The sequence below is a fragment of the Dendrobates tinctorius genome, unplaced genomic scaffold (genome assembly GCF_039654945.1).
Source record: "Dendrobates tinctorius isolate UK_male_01 unplaced genomic scaffold, ASM3965494v1 ptg000209l, whole genome shotgun sequence".
Taxonomy (NCBI): domain Eukaryota; kingdom Metazoa; phylum Chordata; class Amphibia; order Anura; family Dendrobatidae; genus Dendrobates; species Dendrobates tinctorius.
The window spans coordinates 2,945,218-2,961,089 of record NW_027361876.1 but is presented as its reverse complement, the minus strand read 5'-3'; the positions used below and the strand labels follow the sequence as shown (position 1 = coordinate 2,961,089).

At 41.4% G+C, this 15,872-nt stretch overlaps 1 protein-coding gene across 5 annotated transcripts in view; it reads left to right on the top strand.

The window, feature by feature from the left end:
* The window catches only part of ARID2 (AT-rich interaction domain 2), a 142,491-nt gene that overhangs the window by 109,145 nt on the left and 17,474 nt on the right, over positions 1–15,872 (top strand). For 3 of the 5 annotated variants that reach the window (XM_073554245.1, XM_073554248.1, XM_073554247.1), the window contains exons 12-15: positions 1,812–1,890; positions 7,789–7,923; positions 8,350–8,516; positions 8,759–11,610. In XM_073554245.1, coding sequence (XP_073410346.1) covers positions 1,812–1,890; positions 7,789–7,923; positions 8,350–8,516; positions 8,759–11,610 — 3,233 coding nt within the window. The remainder of the gene's footprint in view (positions 1–1,811; positions 1,891–7,788; positions 7,924–8,349; positions 8,517–8,758; positions 11,611–15,872) is intronic. The other 2 variants (XM_073554246.1, XM_073554249.1) reach the window with 1 other exon arrangement.

Genomic DNA, 15,872 nt, shown 5'->3' with positions numbered 1-15,872 from the left:
TTTGTTTGATTTTTATAAAGGTCTTAATTATTTTTTCAAATTTAAACACATAATTAAGTCATGATATACAGCTCTGGCAAAAATGAAGAGACCACTGCACAGTTTTATAAAAATCAGCTTCTCTACATGGCTGACAGCCATTCCATTCCAGTGTCAGTTGCATTCCAACCAAAGTACACCTCATTCTACTTAATGTGCTTCTGATTAGGTGATCACCTGAACCAAATCTTATTTAAGAAGGAAAGTATAAAAAAAAACCAACTGTGGTGTTCGCAATCCTCTTGCAATAGGACAAGCTGGATGGCAAAACAAGTGCTAGTAATATCCCAAAAGTAATAGGAATGAAAAAGTAACTTTTAACCATAGCAAAGGAGTTGGAAAAAAAAAGTCTTGAGTGAGGAAAAGAAGGGCTCAATTCTGGTTTTACTAGCAGAAGGATACAGTGAGCGCCATGTTGCCTCCATCCTTAAAATTTCTAAGACGACAGTCCATTACAACAAGGTCAAGCAGCAGACATTGGGGACAACAAAGCTACAGACTAGCAAAGGGCAAAAGCGACTCTCCACTGACGGGGATGACCGTCATCTTATTTGAATGTCACTCAGCAATCACAGGATGACATCAAGTGACCTACAAAAGGAATGGCAAATGGCAGCTGGGGTGAAGGGCACGGCAAGAACAGTTCATAACAGGCTCCTAGAGGCAGGGCTCAAGTCATGTAAAGGTAGAAAACAGCCTTTCATCAATGAGAAGCAAAGGAGAGCCAGGCTGAAGTTTGCCAAAGACCATGAGGATTGGACCATAGAGGAATGAAGTAAGGTAATCTTCTCTGATGAGTCTAATTTTCAGCTTTGCCCAACACCTGGTCATCTAATGGTTAGACGGAGACCTGAAGAGGCGTCCAAGCCAGAGTGTCTTGCAACCACTGTGAAATTTAATGGAGGATCGGTGATGATCTGGGGATGCTTCAGCAAGGCTGGAATTGGGCAGGTTATTTTTTGCGAAGGACATATGACTCAAGCTGCATACAAGGCTATCCTGGAAAAACAGTTGATTTTGTCTGCTCAGGCAATGTTCCCCAACTGTGAGAACTGTTTTTTTCTCCAGCAGGACATTGCACCATGCCACACAGCTAGGTCAATCAATGTGTGGATGAAGGACCACCACATCAAATCCCTGTCATGGCCAGCCCAAACTCCAGACCTGAACCCCACTGAAAACCTCAGGAATGTAATCAAGAGGAGGATGGATAGTCACAAGCCATCAAAGAAGAGCTGCTTAAATTTTTGTATCAGGAGTGGCATAAGATCACCCAGTATGAAAGCTGTGATTAAAAATCATGGTTATTCCACAAAATATTAATTTCTGAACTCTTCCTGAGTTAAAACGTTAGCGGTGTTGTTTCTAAATGATTATGAACTTGTTTTCTTAGCATTATTTGAGGTCTGCAAGCACTGCATTTTTTGTTCTTTTGACTATTTCTCATTTTCTGAAAATAAATACAAAATTTAGTGCTTGGAAATTCGAAGACATGTTGTCAGTAGTTTATAGAATAAAAGAGCAGTTTACATTTCACTCAAAAATATACCTATAAAGATAAAAATCAGACAAACTGAAAATTTTGCAGTTGTCACTTAATTATTTTTGCCAGAGCTGTAAGACATCCATTGAGTTCTGTAAGCTCATCCTGTATAGCATATCACATCGGATTATTACAGAGGTATCACACTTTGTGTTTCAGGACTTGTAGGATTACTATGCTGTATGTAGATGCTTTATACAGATAATGCATCATTTTGTTATATCTTCAGCTTCTAGACCAGTTAATGCACATGCTGTGCCACCTCCTGGAATTGTGGAAATAGACAGTGAAAAGTTTGGATGTCAATGGTAAGTGGCTCATTTTTGCAATGGCGTTTCATTAAAAATATTGCAGTTTGCCTTCTATAGCCTTTGTGTTGTACTGTCTATTGCTGGCAGCAGGGTGGGTTAACTGAGAATCAATTGTCTGCCTGCTATTATGGTCTGACAAGAAGATTACTTTTTTTCTGATTTCCCTCTCAGCTGACTTGTAACCACAGACCAAGTCAAAGGAAAACACAGCCTGTAAAACCAAAATGGTGCAACATTTTTAAAGAAACCCAATTTTTCCAAAATTATTTTAGCCCCATATGCAGGCATTTAAATAAAAAAATATTGTCCCCAGAAATGGTCAATTCCTTTATGTATTGTCATTTGGTTTATATGATGGCAAATATTCTCAGTCTATATGGCGGCAAAAGTGTTGGGTTTTGGATATATCTGGTAAGCTTAGTACTTGGCTACACACATTTTTTGGAGCACTACTGATTTGATTTTAACTATTTAGCTACAGCTGCAGTCCAATGCAATCTATTGAGTAGTATGCAATTGGATGGACTGTAGCTGCCACTAAATAGTTAAAAATCAATCAAAAGCACAACAAAAAGTTACAGGGTAACACAGGCGTTAGAGTGAATTTTACTTTTGGCAGATTTGTTTCAGAAGTCTTTGCAGCTGAAAATCTATTTCACACCTCTGAGTGGGATTATTTTGGCTGCAGGGACATAGATTTCTCCAAGCCTCATTCATATGACTAAATCAATAGTTCACATAAATCACTGCCCCTACTGTTGACTGGCACAGACAGTGAAGTACACAGTGCTTTTTTTTTTGTTCCATAGAAAATTTATGGAAAAGCAGCACATACATCATTGCTGCATTTAAATAGAGCACAACCCCCCCCCCCCCCCCCCCCCCCCACTGTCCTATGGTCACTGAGCTCCCGATGGTGGGACCACTTGTGATGATCAGACACTCAGGCTGTGTTCACACACAGCGTTTTTTTAGCGGTTTTTACCACGGTTTTCACTATAAAACCGCTAAAAATAAGGTGCACAGTCATTTCTATGCATTTTGCACTTTTTGTGCACATTGATGCGTTTTTTACCGCGAAAAAACCACATCGCGGTAAAAACCGCAGCATGCACATTAATTTTGCGTTTTTTTCCGCGGTTTAGGCTTCTCCCATGCTTTTAGAAACCGCTGCGGTAAAAAACGCATCAAAAACGCGCAAAAAACGCACAAAAACCGCCGCGGGAAAAATAGGTGCGGTTTCTGGGAAGGGATTCAGGTTTTTGTGCAGAAATTTTCTGCAACGTGTGCACTTAGCCTCATCCTATTGACCCTGTTTAATTACTTAATCTCTCGGGAACAGCAAGTAGAGAGATGTAGAAAAGTTAAATAACAAGTCTACCATGTGCAGGGATGTCTGGGCCACAGAATTTTAGGGTAATGCCTAGGACACTGCTCACATTTGGGGGACAGTTTTCATAAGGAGGACTAAGCAGCAGGAAAGCTTGGAACAATGAGGTTCGTTTATCAGACTTTTTTTGCTTACGCTTTTTATTATTATTATTATTATGCATTTATATAGCGCCATTTACTCCATGGCGCTTTACATGTGAAAAGGGGAAATATAAACAAGTATAGTAAACATGTGTAAGACAAGGGACACACAAGTACATAAGGAGAGGGGACCCTGCCCGCGAGGTCTCACAGACTACAGGGATGGGAGAGGGTAGAGCGGTCATGCTGTGGTTCAGTAGACCGAGGATCATTGCAGGCTGTAGGCTTGTCGGAACAGGTGGGTCTTCAGGTTCTTCTTGAAGGTTTCCGTTGATGGTGAGAGTCTGATGTGTTGCGGCAGGGAGTTCCAGAGTATGGGGGAAGCACGGGAGAAGTCTTGTATGCGGTTGTGGGAAGAAGAGATATGGGGGGAGTAGAGAAGGAGATCTTGAGATGATCGAAGGTTCCGTGCGGGTAGGTATCTAGAGACCATGTCACAGATGTATGGAGGAGACAGGTTGTGGATGGCTTTGTATGTCATGGTTAGGGTTTTGAATTGGAGCCTCTGGGCGATAGGAAGCCAGTGAAGGGCCTGGCATTGGGGGGAGGCTGGGGAATAGCGGGGAGACAGGTGGATTAGTCGGGCAGCAGAGTGTAGGATGGACTGGAGCGGAGCCAGAGTGGAGGCCAGAGAGTAGGAGGTTGCAGTAGTCGAGGCGGGAGATAAGAGCATGCACTAGTGTTTGTGGTTTCATGGTTGAGGAATGAGCGAATCCGGGAAATATTTTTGAGTTTGAGGCGGCAGGAGGAGGCGAGGGCTTGGATATGTGGTTTGAAAGAGAGCGCAGAGTCGAGGATCACCCCAAGGCACCGAGCCTACGGGACTGGGGAAAGAGAGCAGCCGTTGACATTGATGGATAGGTCTGGTGGAGGGGTAGAGTGAGATGGGGGAAAGATGAATTCTGTTTTGTCCATGTTCAGTTTGAGAAAGCGAGCAGAGAAGAAGGCTGAGATAGCAGACAGACATTGTGGGATTTCAGTCAGTAAGGAGGCGAGGTCGGGTCCAGATAGGTAGATCTGTGTGTCATCGGCATAGAGGTGATACTGCAAACCGTGAGATTCTATGAGCTGTCCCAAGCCGAAGGTATAGATGGAGAATAGTAGGGGTCCTAGGACGGAGCCTTGGGGAACACCGACAGACTGGGGGCGAGGTGAGGAGGTGGTGTGTGAGAGGGAGACACTAAATGTTCGGTCTGTTAGGTATGATGAGATCCAGGATAGGGCCAGGTCTGTGATGCCAAGAGATGAGAGAATCTGTAGCAGGAGGGAATGGTCTACGGTGTCGAAGGCAGAGGACAGGTCCAGGAGAAGGAGGACAGAGTAGTGTCGCTTGCTCTTGGCGGTTAGTAAGTCGTTAGTGACTTTAGTTAGGGCAGTTTCAGTTGAGTGATGCGGTCGGAAGCCAGATTGTAACCGGTCAAAGAGGGAACAGGAGGAGAGGTGGGAGGACAGTTCAAGATATACATGCTGTTCCAGTAATTTTGAGGCGTAAGGGAGAAGAGATATTGGGCGATAGTTAGACACAGAGGATGGATCAAGGGAGGGCTTTTTGAGGATGGGTGTGATTGAGGCATGTTTGAAGGATGAGGGAAAGACACCATTTGTAAGTGAAAGGTTTAAAAGATGTTAGAGATGGGATGAGGACTGTGGCCAAGTTAAGGATGAGGTGAGACGGGAGTGGGTTGAGGGCACAAGTGGTGAGGTGTGATCTTGACAGAAGGGTGGAGAGCTGATCTTCTGTCATGGTGGAGAAGCTGGCTTTTGCAGAACAGGGCTGAGCGGCTAAGAGGGGCATTGAGGGCTGCGGGCCAGAGTTTATTGTGAAGAAAAGGCAAACAAAAAGAAAAGATTTATTAGATTTTCATAGGAACCTGCTAAACCCTCTCGTCTGTGTATTAGCCTTATTTTTTTCACATCCGCCGTTGGCTGCTCGGCTACAGGTCTTTGTGGCAGATGGCATAAAATATGCTACAACAAATATTCCAGCATGCTGTGCTATTACTTCTGTCCAAATTATGGAGATTACTAGATGGTGGCCCGATTCTAACGCATCGGGTATTCTAGAATATGTATGTAGTTTATTTATGAAGATTTAAGAATAATGCAATGAATACACAGGATTTTCCAGGTAAAGTCGCCGGGCGTGACCAGTCAGAAAAGCGTGGTTCAAATCCGCGGCAATTCTCGGGCAGACTGCACCTGTCGCTGACTGGTCGCGGCCAATCAGCGACGCGGGATTTCTGTTACAAACAGACAGACAGAATTAGACGATTATATAGTAGATATTTATGCAGACTTTTTACATTTTTTCTACAATTCTTGTTTTTGGCGACATTTTCTGACTTATCTATTTCCAGTGACACCTGAGGTGTTGCTATGGTGGTCAGCTGTAATGCTCTATTGCCTGTCCCTGCGAGAAACTATTTTCTGAGGTATTAAAACCTCTTTTTATTTACATTTCTCAGTTTTTATGTCATTTGTGAGAAACTCTCCTCTCACCTGAGGATATAACTGCATGGGACATTGGTCGTCATGGTAACACGCAGCTCCTACCTACAAATAGCATTTTTTCATCTATGTAATTTTGCTTCAGGACGTCTACATACACCTTCTTTAGGGTTGCCCCGTGCCAACCGGGGGGGGGGGGGGGGGTTTGCCCTTTTTTTATCTATGCTATCACTGGGCACATCACTGCTAAAGGTCCTGTCATTGAGCGCTGTGGGCGCCATCCTTTTTCCTATCCTATTGGTGACGTCACCGCTACCCGGTGTTCGGGCGGTGTAGAAAATTGCTTTTGAAAGCTTCTGGGATCGACTTTGGGATTGCCCCTTGCAGACCGGGGGGGCTAGACACTCATCTGACCTTCTTTTCCTTGGGCACACCCATGGTGAAGGTTCCGTCTCTGTGTGCTGCACACGTCATCTTCCTCCTCTGTGGTGATATCACCGCTACCCGGTGTTCAGGCGGTGTGGAGATTTCCTTCAGAACAGCATCTGCGTCCTGCCTTAGGCTTACCCCTTGCCGACCTGGGGATTTTTGCCCTCCTCTGATCAAGTTAAGGCAGGGCACATCGTTGGTGAAGTTCCTGTGGAGGATTGCTGCGGGCGCCATCTTCCTCCACCTTCAGTGATATCAGCGGTGTTCGAGTCGGTGCTCAAATTATCTTGGATCTTCCTCTGTCACCTTCCTTGGGGATGGCCTGAGGGGTCTGCGATCTATTTTGGACTTTTTTTCACCGAGCACGCTGCCCTAGAAGATCTTGCTGCAGACCGCTTTCTCCTCCCAGGCTGGTGACGACATCGCTGTCAGCGATATCCGTGTCAGTGCTCAAATTGTATCGGATCATCCTCTGCTGCCTTCCTTGGAGCTGCCCCTGGTGTGCTTAGGGGTCAGGAATTGGTTTTAACTTTGTTTTCATAGGGCACACCGCCCTGGAAGATCTGTTTCGGGACCACTGATTTCTCCTGCACTCTGGCTTCTCCTCCCCTGCTGGTGACGTCATTGCTGCCTGTGCTCACCTCCTGCATTGTGAAGACATCTGCAGCTGACTTATCAGTGCAAAGTTGGTTGTGGCTATATTGCTGAGTTACAGAAGCTACCGGGCGCGACCAATCAGCGACGCGGGATTTCCGTTACAAACAGACAGACAGAATTAGTTGGACGATTATATAGTAGATTAAGGATATTGTGTAGCTAATCTGTCAAGACATTAAATTGTTTTGCAGCTATGATGGAAATGAAAAATGCAGTTCCTAAAACACACATAGCCCAACTCATTCAGACATTGATGATCTCTTTGTTATGCAAAAAAGGTCTTGATGTTTTCCATCAGTTTTGGGTCTGATTTTCATCAGTGTTTGGACAGTGTTTCAGTTTGTACCATGAGTGTTTCATCAGTATAAAGAGGAAAATATATATAGGTGGAACACTAGCGAAAGACAGATATCTAAATGAGACCTTACCAAATTACATAGTAGCCACTAACAACCCACAAAATATTTTTGAACTTCAGAATGTATCTAAGGAAAAATTGTACATTTTCTGCCGTAAATAAAAGAATTGAAACTTGGACTCCATGTAAAGGGCATATATTACAAAATTTAGAAAGTTGGATTTGAAAAAAGAAAACTTGAAAGCGTCATAATAAAAAAGAGAAAAATAAAATACGAATGAATGTTTTTAGGATGATTAAGAATACTGTAGGGAGTGTTTGCTTTGAGACCACTGTAATGGATGAGCGTTGTTGTTCAGAAACGTGTCACTAGACAAATGCAGACTACTCTACAGGAATGGGTGGTGAACAGTCTGATACATTACCATTTAAACTTGATTTAAATGTGTTGTATTGTGTCTTTTCTGCAGGTTGAACGCACATTTTGAAGTGAATCCAGATTCTTCAGTGGCGAGATCAGACATGTATTCTGAATATCTATCAACTTGTAGTAAATTGGCTAGAGGTGGAATTCTAACTTCATCTGGATTCTACAAATGTCTACGGTACTACAACTTGCTCTTGATTTTTTTGTGTCATATTGTAAGACATAGATACTATTCTTCAAAATAATAAGAGTCTTTAGTCAAAATAAAATAAAAATGTGTATGCGCAGCAGATTTCAAAATGAATAACAAAATATGTTGAAAGGTAAATGCCTATCAATATGCCAACTATAGATGGAATAGCTTTTTATTGAAGTGGGCATGTTTGTGTTTATTTTTTTTCTTTCAATGAATATAATTTTACTTTCCATTTGTACTCTTGTTCTTCCAAGATTATTGTCACTATGTAAGCAGAACGTCCATTTTTATTCACCTTTTTAAGTCTTTGTAATTATGTTATACTAAAGTGACCAGGACTGACCCAGAATGTTGTAAGGAAACTCAGATTGCAGGAATTGTACTTGAGAGTATACACTGTTCCTACAGGTCTGTGTTCCCAAACCACAACATCAAGAAAGTAGAAGATGCAAGCAATAATGGACAAGCTCATATTCATGTGTCTGGTGTGAAACGAAGGACATTACCACTTCCAATCCAGATGTACTATCAGCAACAACCAACTTCTAATGTACCTTCAGACACAAATGCAGGAGGTAAGTGTACAAGGTTTTTTTCTACTTATTTTATTTGTGAGCAGTTATTTGCAATCTACATAGTTTAAGGGAAAAAATATTCTGTAATTATTTGTATGTTTAAATAGTTTCATCTGCTAAATACAACATAATTGATAGAATTCGTGTTTATAGATGAATGGATGGCTATACACACACTTTCACAAATATCTGTGTATTTCTTGTAATTATTGATTTGTTGATTTTTTTCTTTTTATCCCCAGCAGTGCCACAAGGAGCCGGAAATCCCTTCCAGAGAACTGTAGCAGCTAACCAGTCTACTAATTTAACTGCAACACAGATGTCTTTCCCTATTCAAGGTGTCCACAGTGTGGCTCAGACAGTTTGCCGTATGCCACATAATCTTCACGGCCAGGCCCAGCAACAGCAAAATACCACAGTGACTGTTATACAGAATAAAACTCCAATTTCGTGTGAAGTAGTGAAGGCAGCAGTAATACAGGGTTCTGTGCAACATTCAGCAGTTCCTGTCAGTATTGCTTTGGGAGGATCGACACAAGCTTCTCTGGTTCAGAATCGCAGCAATCCAGGGCATCAGACATCTGTTACAGTTGTGGGTTCTCAGGCCTTGTTTCACCATTCGTCTGTTATTCAGCAGCAATCACCTTTACACACTGTGGTACCTGGTCAGTTGGCATCAGGCACTCCAGTAGCAGTTATACAACAAACTGTCCCTCAAGGGCATATTTTTGGCAGGGTGCAAAGTATGCCAGCAGGTACATCTGGACTTACACAAGGTCAACAATTAATCACATCATCACAAACTGTTCATGTCCCATCCCAACAATCCCCAGCTTCCAACCAGCAAAAAGATACAGTTATCCTAACTCCACAACAATATGTTACTACGTCATCTTCTAACATTGTGTCTGCTACAACTGTACAAAGTTTTCATGTCGCCACAGGGCAAGTGGTGACAATAGCTGGTGTTCAGAGCCCTCAGACCTCTAGAATTGGGTTTCAAAACATTGCGCCGAAACCTCTTTCTTCTCAGCAAGTCCCATCAACAGCCGTAGTTCAACAACCATCACAGCAGCAACCCCAGCAGAGTGTAGTCATTGTCAGTCAGGCAGCTCAGCCTGGTCAAGCGTACGCACCAGCCATTCACCAAATAGTTCTTACTAATCCCACTGCAATTCAGGCTGGACAAACTGTTCAGTTAACTGGACAGACAAGTATAACACCTTCATCTTCCCCAATCCCAACTTCAAATAATCAGCTCCCCCCAGTAATAACTTCTCCTCAGACCACTGCACTGTCACAAGGACCCCCTCCTACTGTTAGCCAAATGCTTTCAGTAAAAAGGCAACAGTTGTCACCAGCACCTCATCAACAGCAGGCACAAGCGCAGCAACAACCGCAGGCACAAGTGCAAGCTCAGCAATCACAGCCGTCCCAACAGGTACAAGTTCAGGTTCAGCAGCAGCAGACCCAAAGTGGAGGTATTGGACTCTCCAGTCCTGCTGAGTCCAGCCTCATTAAACAGTTGTTGCTTCCCAAACGAGGACCTTCAACACCTGGAGGAAAACTCATCCTTCCTGCTCCACAGATACCACCTCCCAACAACACAAGAGCTCCAAGCCCTCAGGTGGTATATCAAGTGGCCAATAATCAGACTCCTTCATTTGGTGTGCAAGGGCCGACTGCGACTTCGCAAATATTGGTGGGGCAACAAAATGTGCAGTTAGTTCAGAGTACAGTGCAGAATCAAACTGCCGTACAGACTGTTCCAATCTCAAATTTACAGATTTTGCCAGGTCAGTTGATCTCAAACTCTCCAGCTACAATATTTCAAGGAACTTCTGGCAATCAAGTCACAATAACAGTTGTGCCAAACACCAATTTTGCTACTGCAACTGTAAGCCAGGGAACTACACCTCAAATTCTTGCACCAATGAGTGGGACACAACCTGGAGTTGGATTACAGGTACAAACCCTTCCAGCTGCTCTTACACAACCAGGTGGGCAACTACCCGGATCTGCTGCTTCTCCCCATTTTAAGGGTGATAAAATAATTTGCCAAAAGGAGGAAGAGGCAAAGGAAGCTACCGGCTTACACGTGCATGAACGTAAAATTGAAGTAATGGAAAATCCTTCTTGTCTGAAAGGTTCTGTTAGCACCAGCAATGGGGAAGCTAATGAAAATGAAGTTCAAGTGGGAAACCTGTTGAATGGTAAAAAGTTTGACTCCAGTCTACCTCCTTCACACTCAGGGAAAACTCCGAATGAGGCGAGTCAAGTGGTCACTAATGGGACATCTGTGCAACTGGGGGAAAATGGAGCTTCATTAAAACAAAACCCTGAACAGAGCGATCCACAGGATGCTAAAACAGACTTAAAAAAGCCACAGCTTAATGGGGTTTGTGATTTTGAAAAGGGAGACTCTTCTCATTTGAGCAAAAACATTCCTTATCACAAAGCTTCCAATCATGTAGGAAATGGTGAACTCTCTCCAGTAGAGCAACAGGACCTTCTAGATTCTGCTCAAGTTACTGCCAAAGGTGATCAAGTGGAGAAGCTTTCCAATGGACCTATATTTCCCAACAGTTTGTCACATTTTGCGAGTAGTACGAATGACATTTCTAACCTTGCAATCCAGATACAGTGTGGTAATGTAACAGACTTGCCCAATGGACCTTTAGTTTCTAGTTTGAATTCAGATGTGCCTCAGCAACGTCCGACTGTAGTTGTGTCAACACAGTCTGCGGCTTCTGTTTTACCGGGTCATCAAGTTATTGCAGTGCCCCATATAGGAACTAGGATTACTCAACCTGCTCTGCCGACAGATACCCGTTCTACCAATGGCACTGCAGAATGCAAAGCTGTTAAACGACCAGTAGAGGACAATGACAGGGAATCTGTCCCAATCATTCCCAATAAAGTGGGAGTAAGGATTGTTACAATCAGTGACCCTAATAATGCTGGCTGCAGTGCTACCATGGTCGCTGTGCCAGCAGGAGTAGATCCAAGCACTGTAGCTAAAGTAGCAATAGAAAGTGCTGTTCAGCAAAAGCAGCAACATCCACATACCTTTGTACAGACAGTTGTTGCACAGGTAAGTCTCACTAGAAAGCCCAATCAATGCAAGTGTTTGTAGTTTTTTCATTGATGTTCATTCTAGAGCATAAATCTGCATATACAGCTGAGTAACATTGGACGTATCGTATCCGATTTTGTTTGCATTGTTGCATTGTATTCCTTGGCATCCATAGTTGCGTTACAATTTTTGTTTCTGCAATTGCAAAATGTCTTCCCCGCTTGTTCAGTATATTCTGATTTAAAAAGAAAAATGCAATAATTCATTTCTATGTAAATTACCAGTCTAATAGAGTGTTAGGAATGCCCAAATGGCATTAAAAATTGTAGTGTTTCTAGTGTTATCTTAACATCACACACATGTTGGCAGATCTGTTAAGACATTTTGGTGTCGTGGGAAAGTGTACTCAGATTTTCATCTTTTCCGCTGTTGATAATTGGGGGAATTCCATTAAGCGTTCGGCTACTCTTTATGGAAAGATTATTGCTGCCTTTAACACCTTATTTTTTCTGGCAAACCTGCTGTATGCCTGATACTCCACATTATTTGGATCAGTGAGTGCGAGTTTTGTTCATTTTAAAATGATGCTGAAATATGGCAAGGCAAGATATTTACGTGTAGGTTGCCACTATATCTACAGATAAATAGCGTTCCTAGAGTGGACAGGTTTCTTACAAGGGCTTCTCCAGAAATATAAAGTAATCAAAGAAAATTATTACTAATAAATTCCTGAACACCTTTAATTACACAGGTCAACGAAAAAATTTTTTTTTTCTGGTGTCCAAAATATTTTAATGAATTTGGGGTATTTTTGGGGTGCTGATTCTGAATATGTCATCAGTTTTGCCAGATTGGCTCAAGTTTTTGAGATTTTTGGTATCTTATTTATAGCACTTGTTGGTAAATGCGACGCATCATCTCATTAATTTCTTTGGATTAGTACTTGAACTGAGCAGTTCTCAATATAGTTTTGTGTTAATTAGTGTTCTAAAAGTTTGTTCATAGCTTGATTTTTGCACTAACTTTATGTTGTTGTCTGTTTTCCAGTGAAAAGCATGAACTCATCATGAAGAAGTTGTCTTAACGATCCAGACTCATTCTGTTACATTTGTGGTGAATATACACTGCCAAAACATAGAAGAAACATAACAGACTTCGTAAAAAAAGTGTATTTTGCCTATTTTGGGGTTATGCTTGGGGACCAAGACAAGTTTTGGGCACCACACATAGTGTGCAAAGCATGTATCGAATTATTACGAAAATGGAGCAAAGGACAAAGAAAAAGCTTCAAATTTGGTGTTCCAATGGTGTGGAGAGAGCCAAAAAATCATCATGATGACTGTTATTTCTGTGCAGTGCAAGTGCAAGGATTCAATAAGCATAAGAAACGAAAATGGGAGTAACATGGAATCTGCAAGAAGGCCTGTCCCTCATTGTGAAGATGTGCCTGTACCTGTGTTTACCATAAATAACAGTCATCATGATGATTTTTTGGCTCTCTCCACACCATTGGAACACCAAATTTGAAGCTTTTTCTTTGTCCTTTGCTCCATTTTCGTAATAATTCGATACATGCTTTGCACACTATGTGTGGTGCCCAAAACTTGTCTTGGTCCCCAAGCATAACCCCAAAATAGGCAAAATACACTTTTTTTACGAAGTCTGTTATGTTTCTTCTATGTTTTGGCAGTGTGTATTCACCACAAATGTAACAGAATGAGTCTGGATCGTTAAGACAACTTCTTCTTGATGAGTTCATGCTTTTCACTGGAAAACAGACAACAACATAAAGTTAGTGCAAAAATCAAGCTATGAACAAACTTTTAGAACACTAATTAACACAAAACTATATTGAGAACTGCTCAGTTCAAGTACTAATCCAAAGAAATTAATGAGATGATGCGTCGCATTTACCAACAAGTGCTATAAATAAGATACCAAAAATCTCAAAAACTTGAGCCAATCTGGCAAAACTGATGACATATTCAGAATCAGCACCCCAAAAATACCCTAAATTCGATGAAATATCTTTGGCACCAAAAATGCTGTTGACCAGTGTTATCAAGTGATGCTCAGTTTATCTAAAGATTCACAACATAAGAGACTAAATGTCTCAATTGATGGTACTAAAGATAAAAATGTAATTTTATTGATAATTCAATTAAAAACAAGTAGAAGAAAAAAAGGTGCTAGATCCAATAAAGAGGGACTTGTATATTATAGGGAATCACAAAACATTAGACCATGTGTTAAGCAATAAGAAGCACTAAAATAAATGGCACTAGGAAAAAATTCAGAATTGTGCAATCAATAGAATGCTAACATACCAGGATGGTAGTAAAAGGTAGGCTAAGCACAACCCTAAAAAGAGACTTCCTATGTATGCCTGTAATCACTGCATTCATTTTTACCTGGTAGCTGCAACTATTGTTTTATGTTTAAACAAAGACCTGCCATGCAAGCAACATCTTTATATTTAATGAGTGAATATATAAGGAAAGAGTGTTACCTAAAGATGGTCTTGTGAAAATCCCCTGGCGTCCCTCTGCCCAGACGCGCGTTTCGCTTCCCGAAATGCCTCTTATTGCTTAACAAATGGCTTAATGTTTTGTGATTCCCTATGATATAAAGTTCCTCTTTATTGGATCTAGCACCTTTTTTGTCGTTTACTTGTCTTTAATTGAATTATAAATACATTTTTATCTTTAGTACCATTATTTGAGACCATTGCTTTTTAATTTAATCTCTTATGTTGTGAATCATTTGTCATTTAAATGGTAAGTTTTTATCCAGAGATATTGGGATGTCACTAATTTTGGGGCACGTTTTTGGGGATATATCAGTTTACCTAAACCAGTAATTGCTTTAGAATTAAAATGGCAGTCTTCATTTTAGATTAAGTTCGCATGTTGCGTTTTTGATGCATTTTTTCCACAGACAACACCTGCTCTCTTGGCAGTAAAGATGCAACGTCAAAAAAGCAGGTTTTGCTGAGTGTTTGCCATGTTTTCTGCCAAGTTATCTTTACTGCATTTTTGTTAGGGTACATTTGTCTCTTGTACATGCTGATAAAATTTAGTGCATAAAAAATAATCTGATTCAGCCTGATACCTGCGCTATTTACAGCGTTGTTGCAGCGTTTTTTGCTCTATCCATTGCTTTCAATGGATGATAAAATGCTGAAAGAAGTGACGTACTGCATTTTGCAAAATTCGCAGCTCCTTGACAAAACAAGAAAAAAAATGTATGTGCATGAGATTTTTGAAATCTTGTAGATTTTGTTGGTACTGTGAAACACACCTGAAAATTTGCATATCCAAAACATTTTAAAAAGCTGTAAAAATGCAACATGTGAACATAGCCTTACAGTAACAGAAATCTGTCTAAGAATGTTAATCAGACAGGTGCCTCTGAGCATGTGCAGTCGGAAGTTCTGCTGCTGTGGAGTGGAGTCTTAAAGGAATAATCCCATCTCCAAGATCCTATTCCAATATGTAGTAGGTGTATTACTATTAGCAAATTTAGTATAGTTCTTCTGATTTGCTATGTCACTTGCCCCACGTACAGGGCATTAGCTTAGATATTCATGGTTACGGCCATTAGCAACTAACTAAGCATATGATTGGTCGTAACCATGTCCTGTACATGGGGTAAGTGATAAAGCTTATCAGAAAAACTATGCTACATTTTTAATTTTAGGTGGTGTTGTTATTAATACAACATCTACTTATTGGGGTAGGATTTGGAGATGGGAATATCACTTTAACCTATAAAAAAAAAGGGGAGAAGCCAGCGCTGCTTGTGGTCAGAATGCAATACATAAAGTGCACATGCACATATTAATTTCTAACTGTATTTCAAAATGAGACATTCAAAAAATTGAAAAATCATTTGAGCTGCCACGCCAAGGCAATCTCATGGGGCAGTCCTAATCTACGATTTTTATATTCGCTGTGCCGTTACGGCCTCCTAAATGCATTAAAAGCAGACACACAGCAGCCCAGCCCTGCCCCAGGGCTCTATTTAATTGTGCACCTGTGTCTGGGCCTGTATCACCCTTCATCTGTGGTTGCTGGTCAGGCAAGTCTGGAGGTTAGACCTGAAATGTCTATGTCCGGACCTGGTCAACCTTTATCTGCACTCACCTTTTTTGGCTCCATGGGAGTGATTCAGAAATGCTTCAGATACGTTTGCATTTCATATGGTCTTGCTTTTAATGCATTTAGGAGGCCGTAATGGCACAGCGAATATAAAAAAACGTAGAGTAGGACTGCCCCATA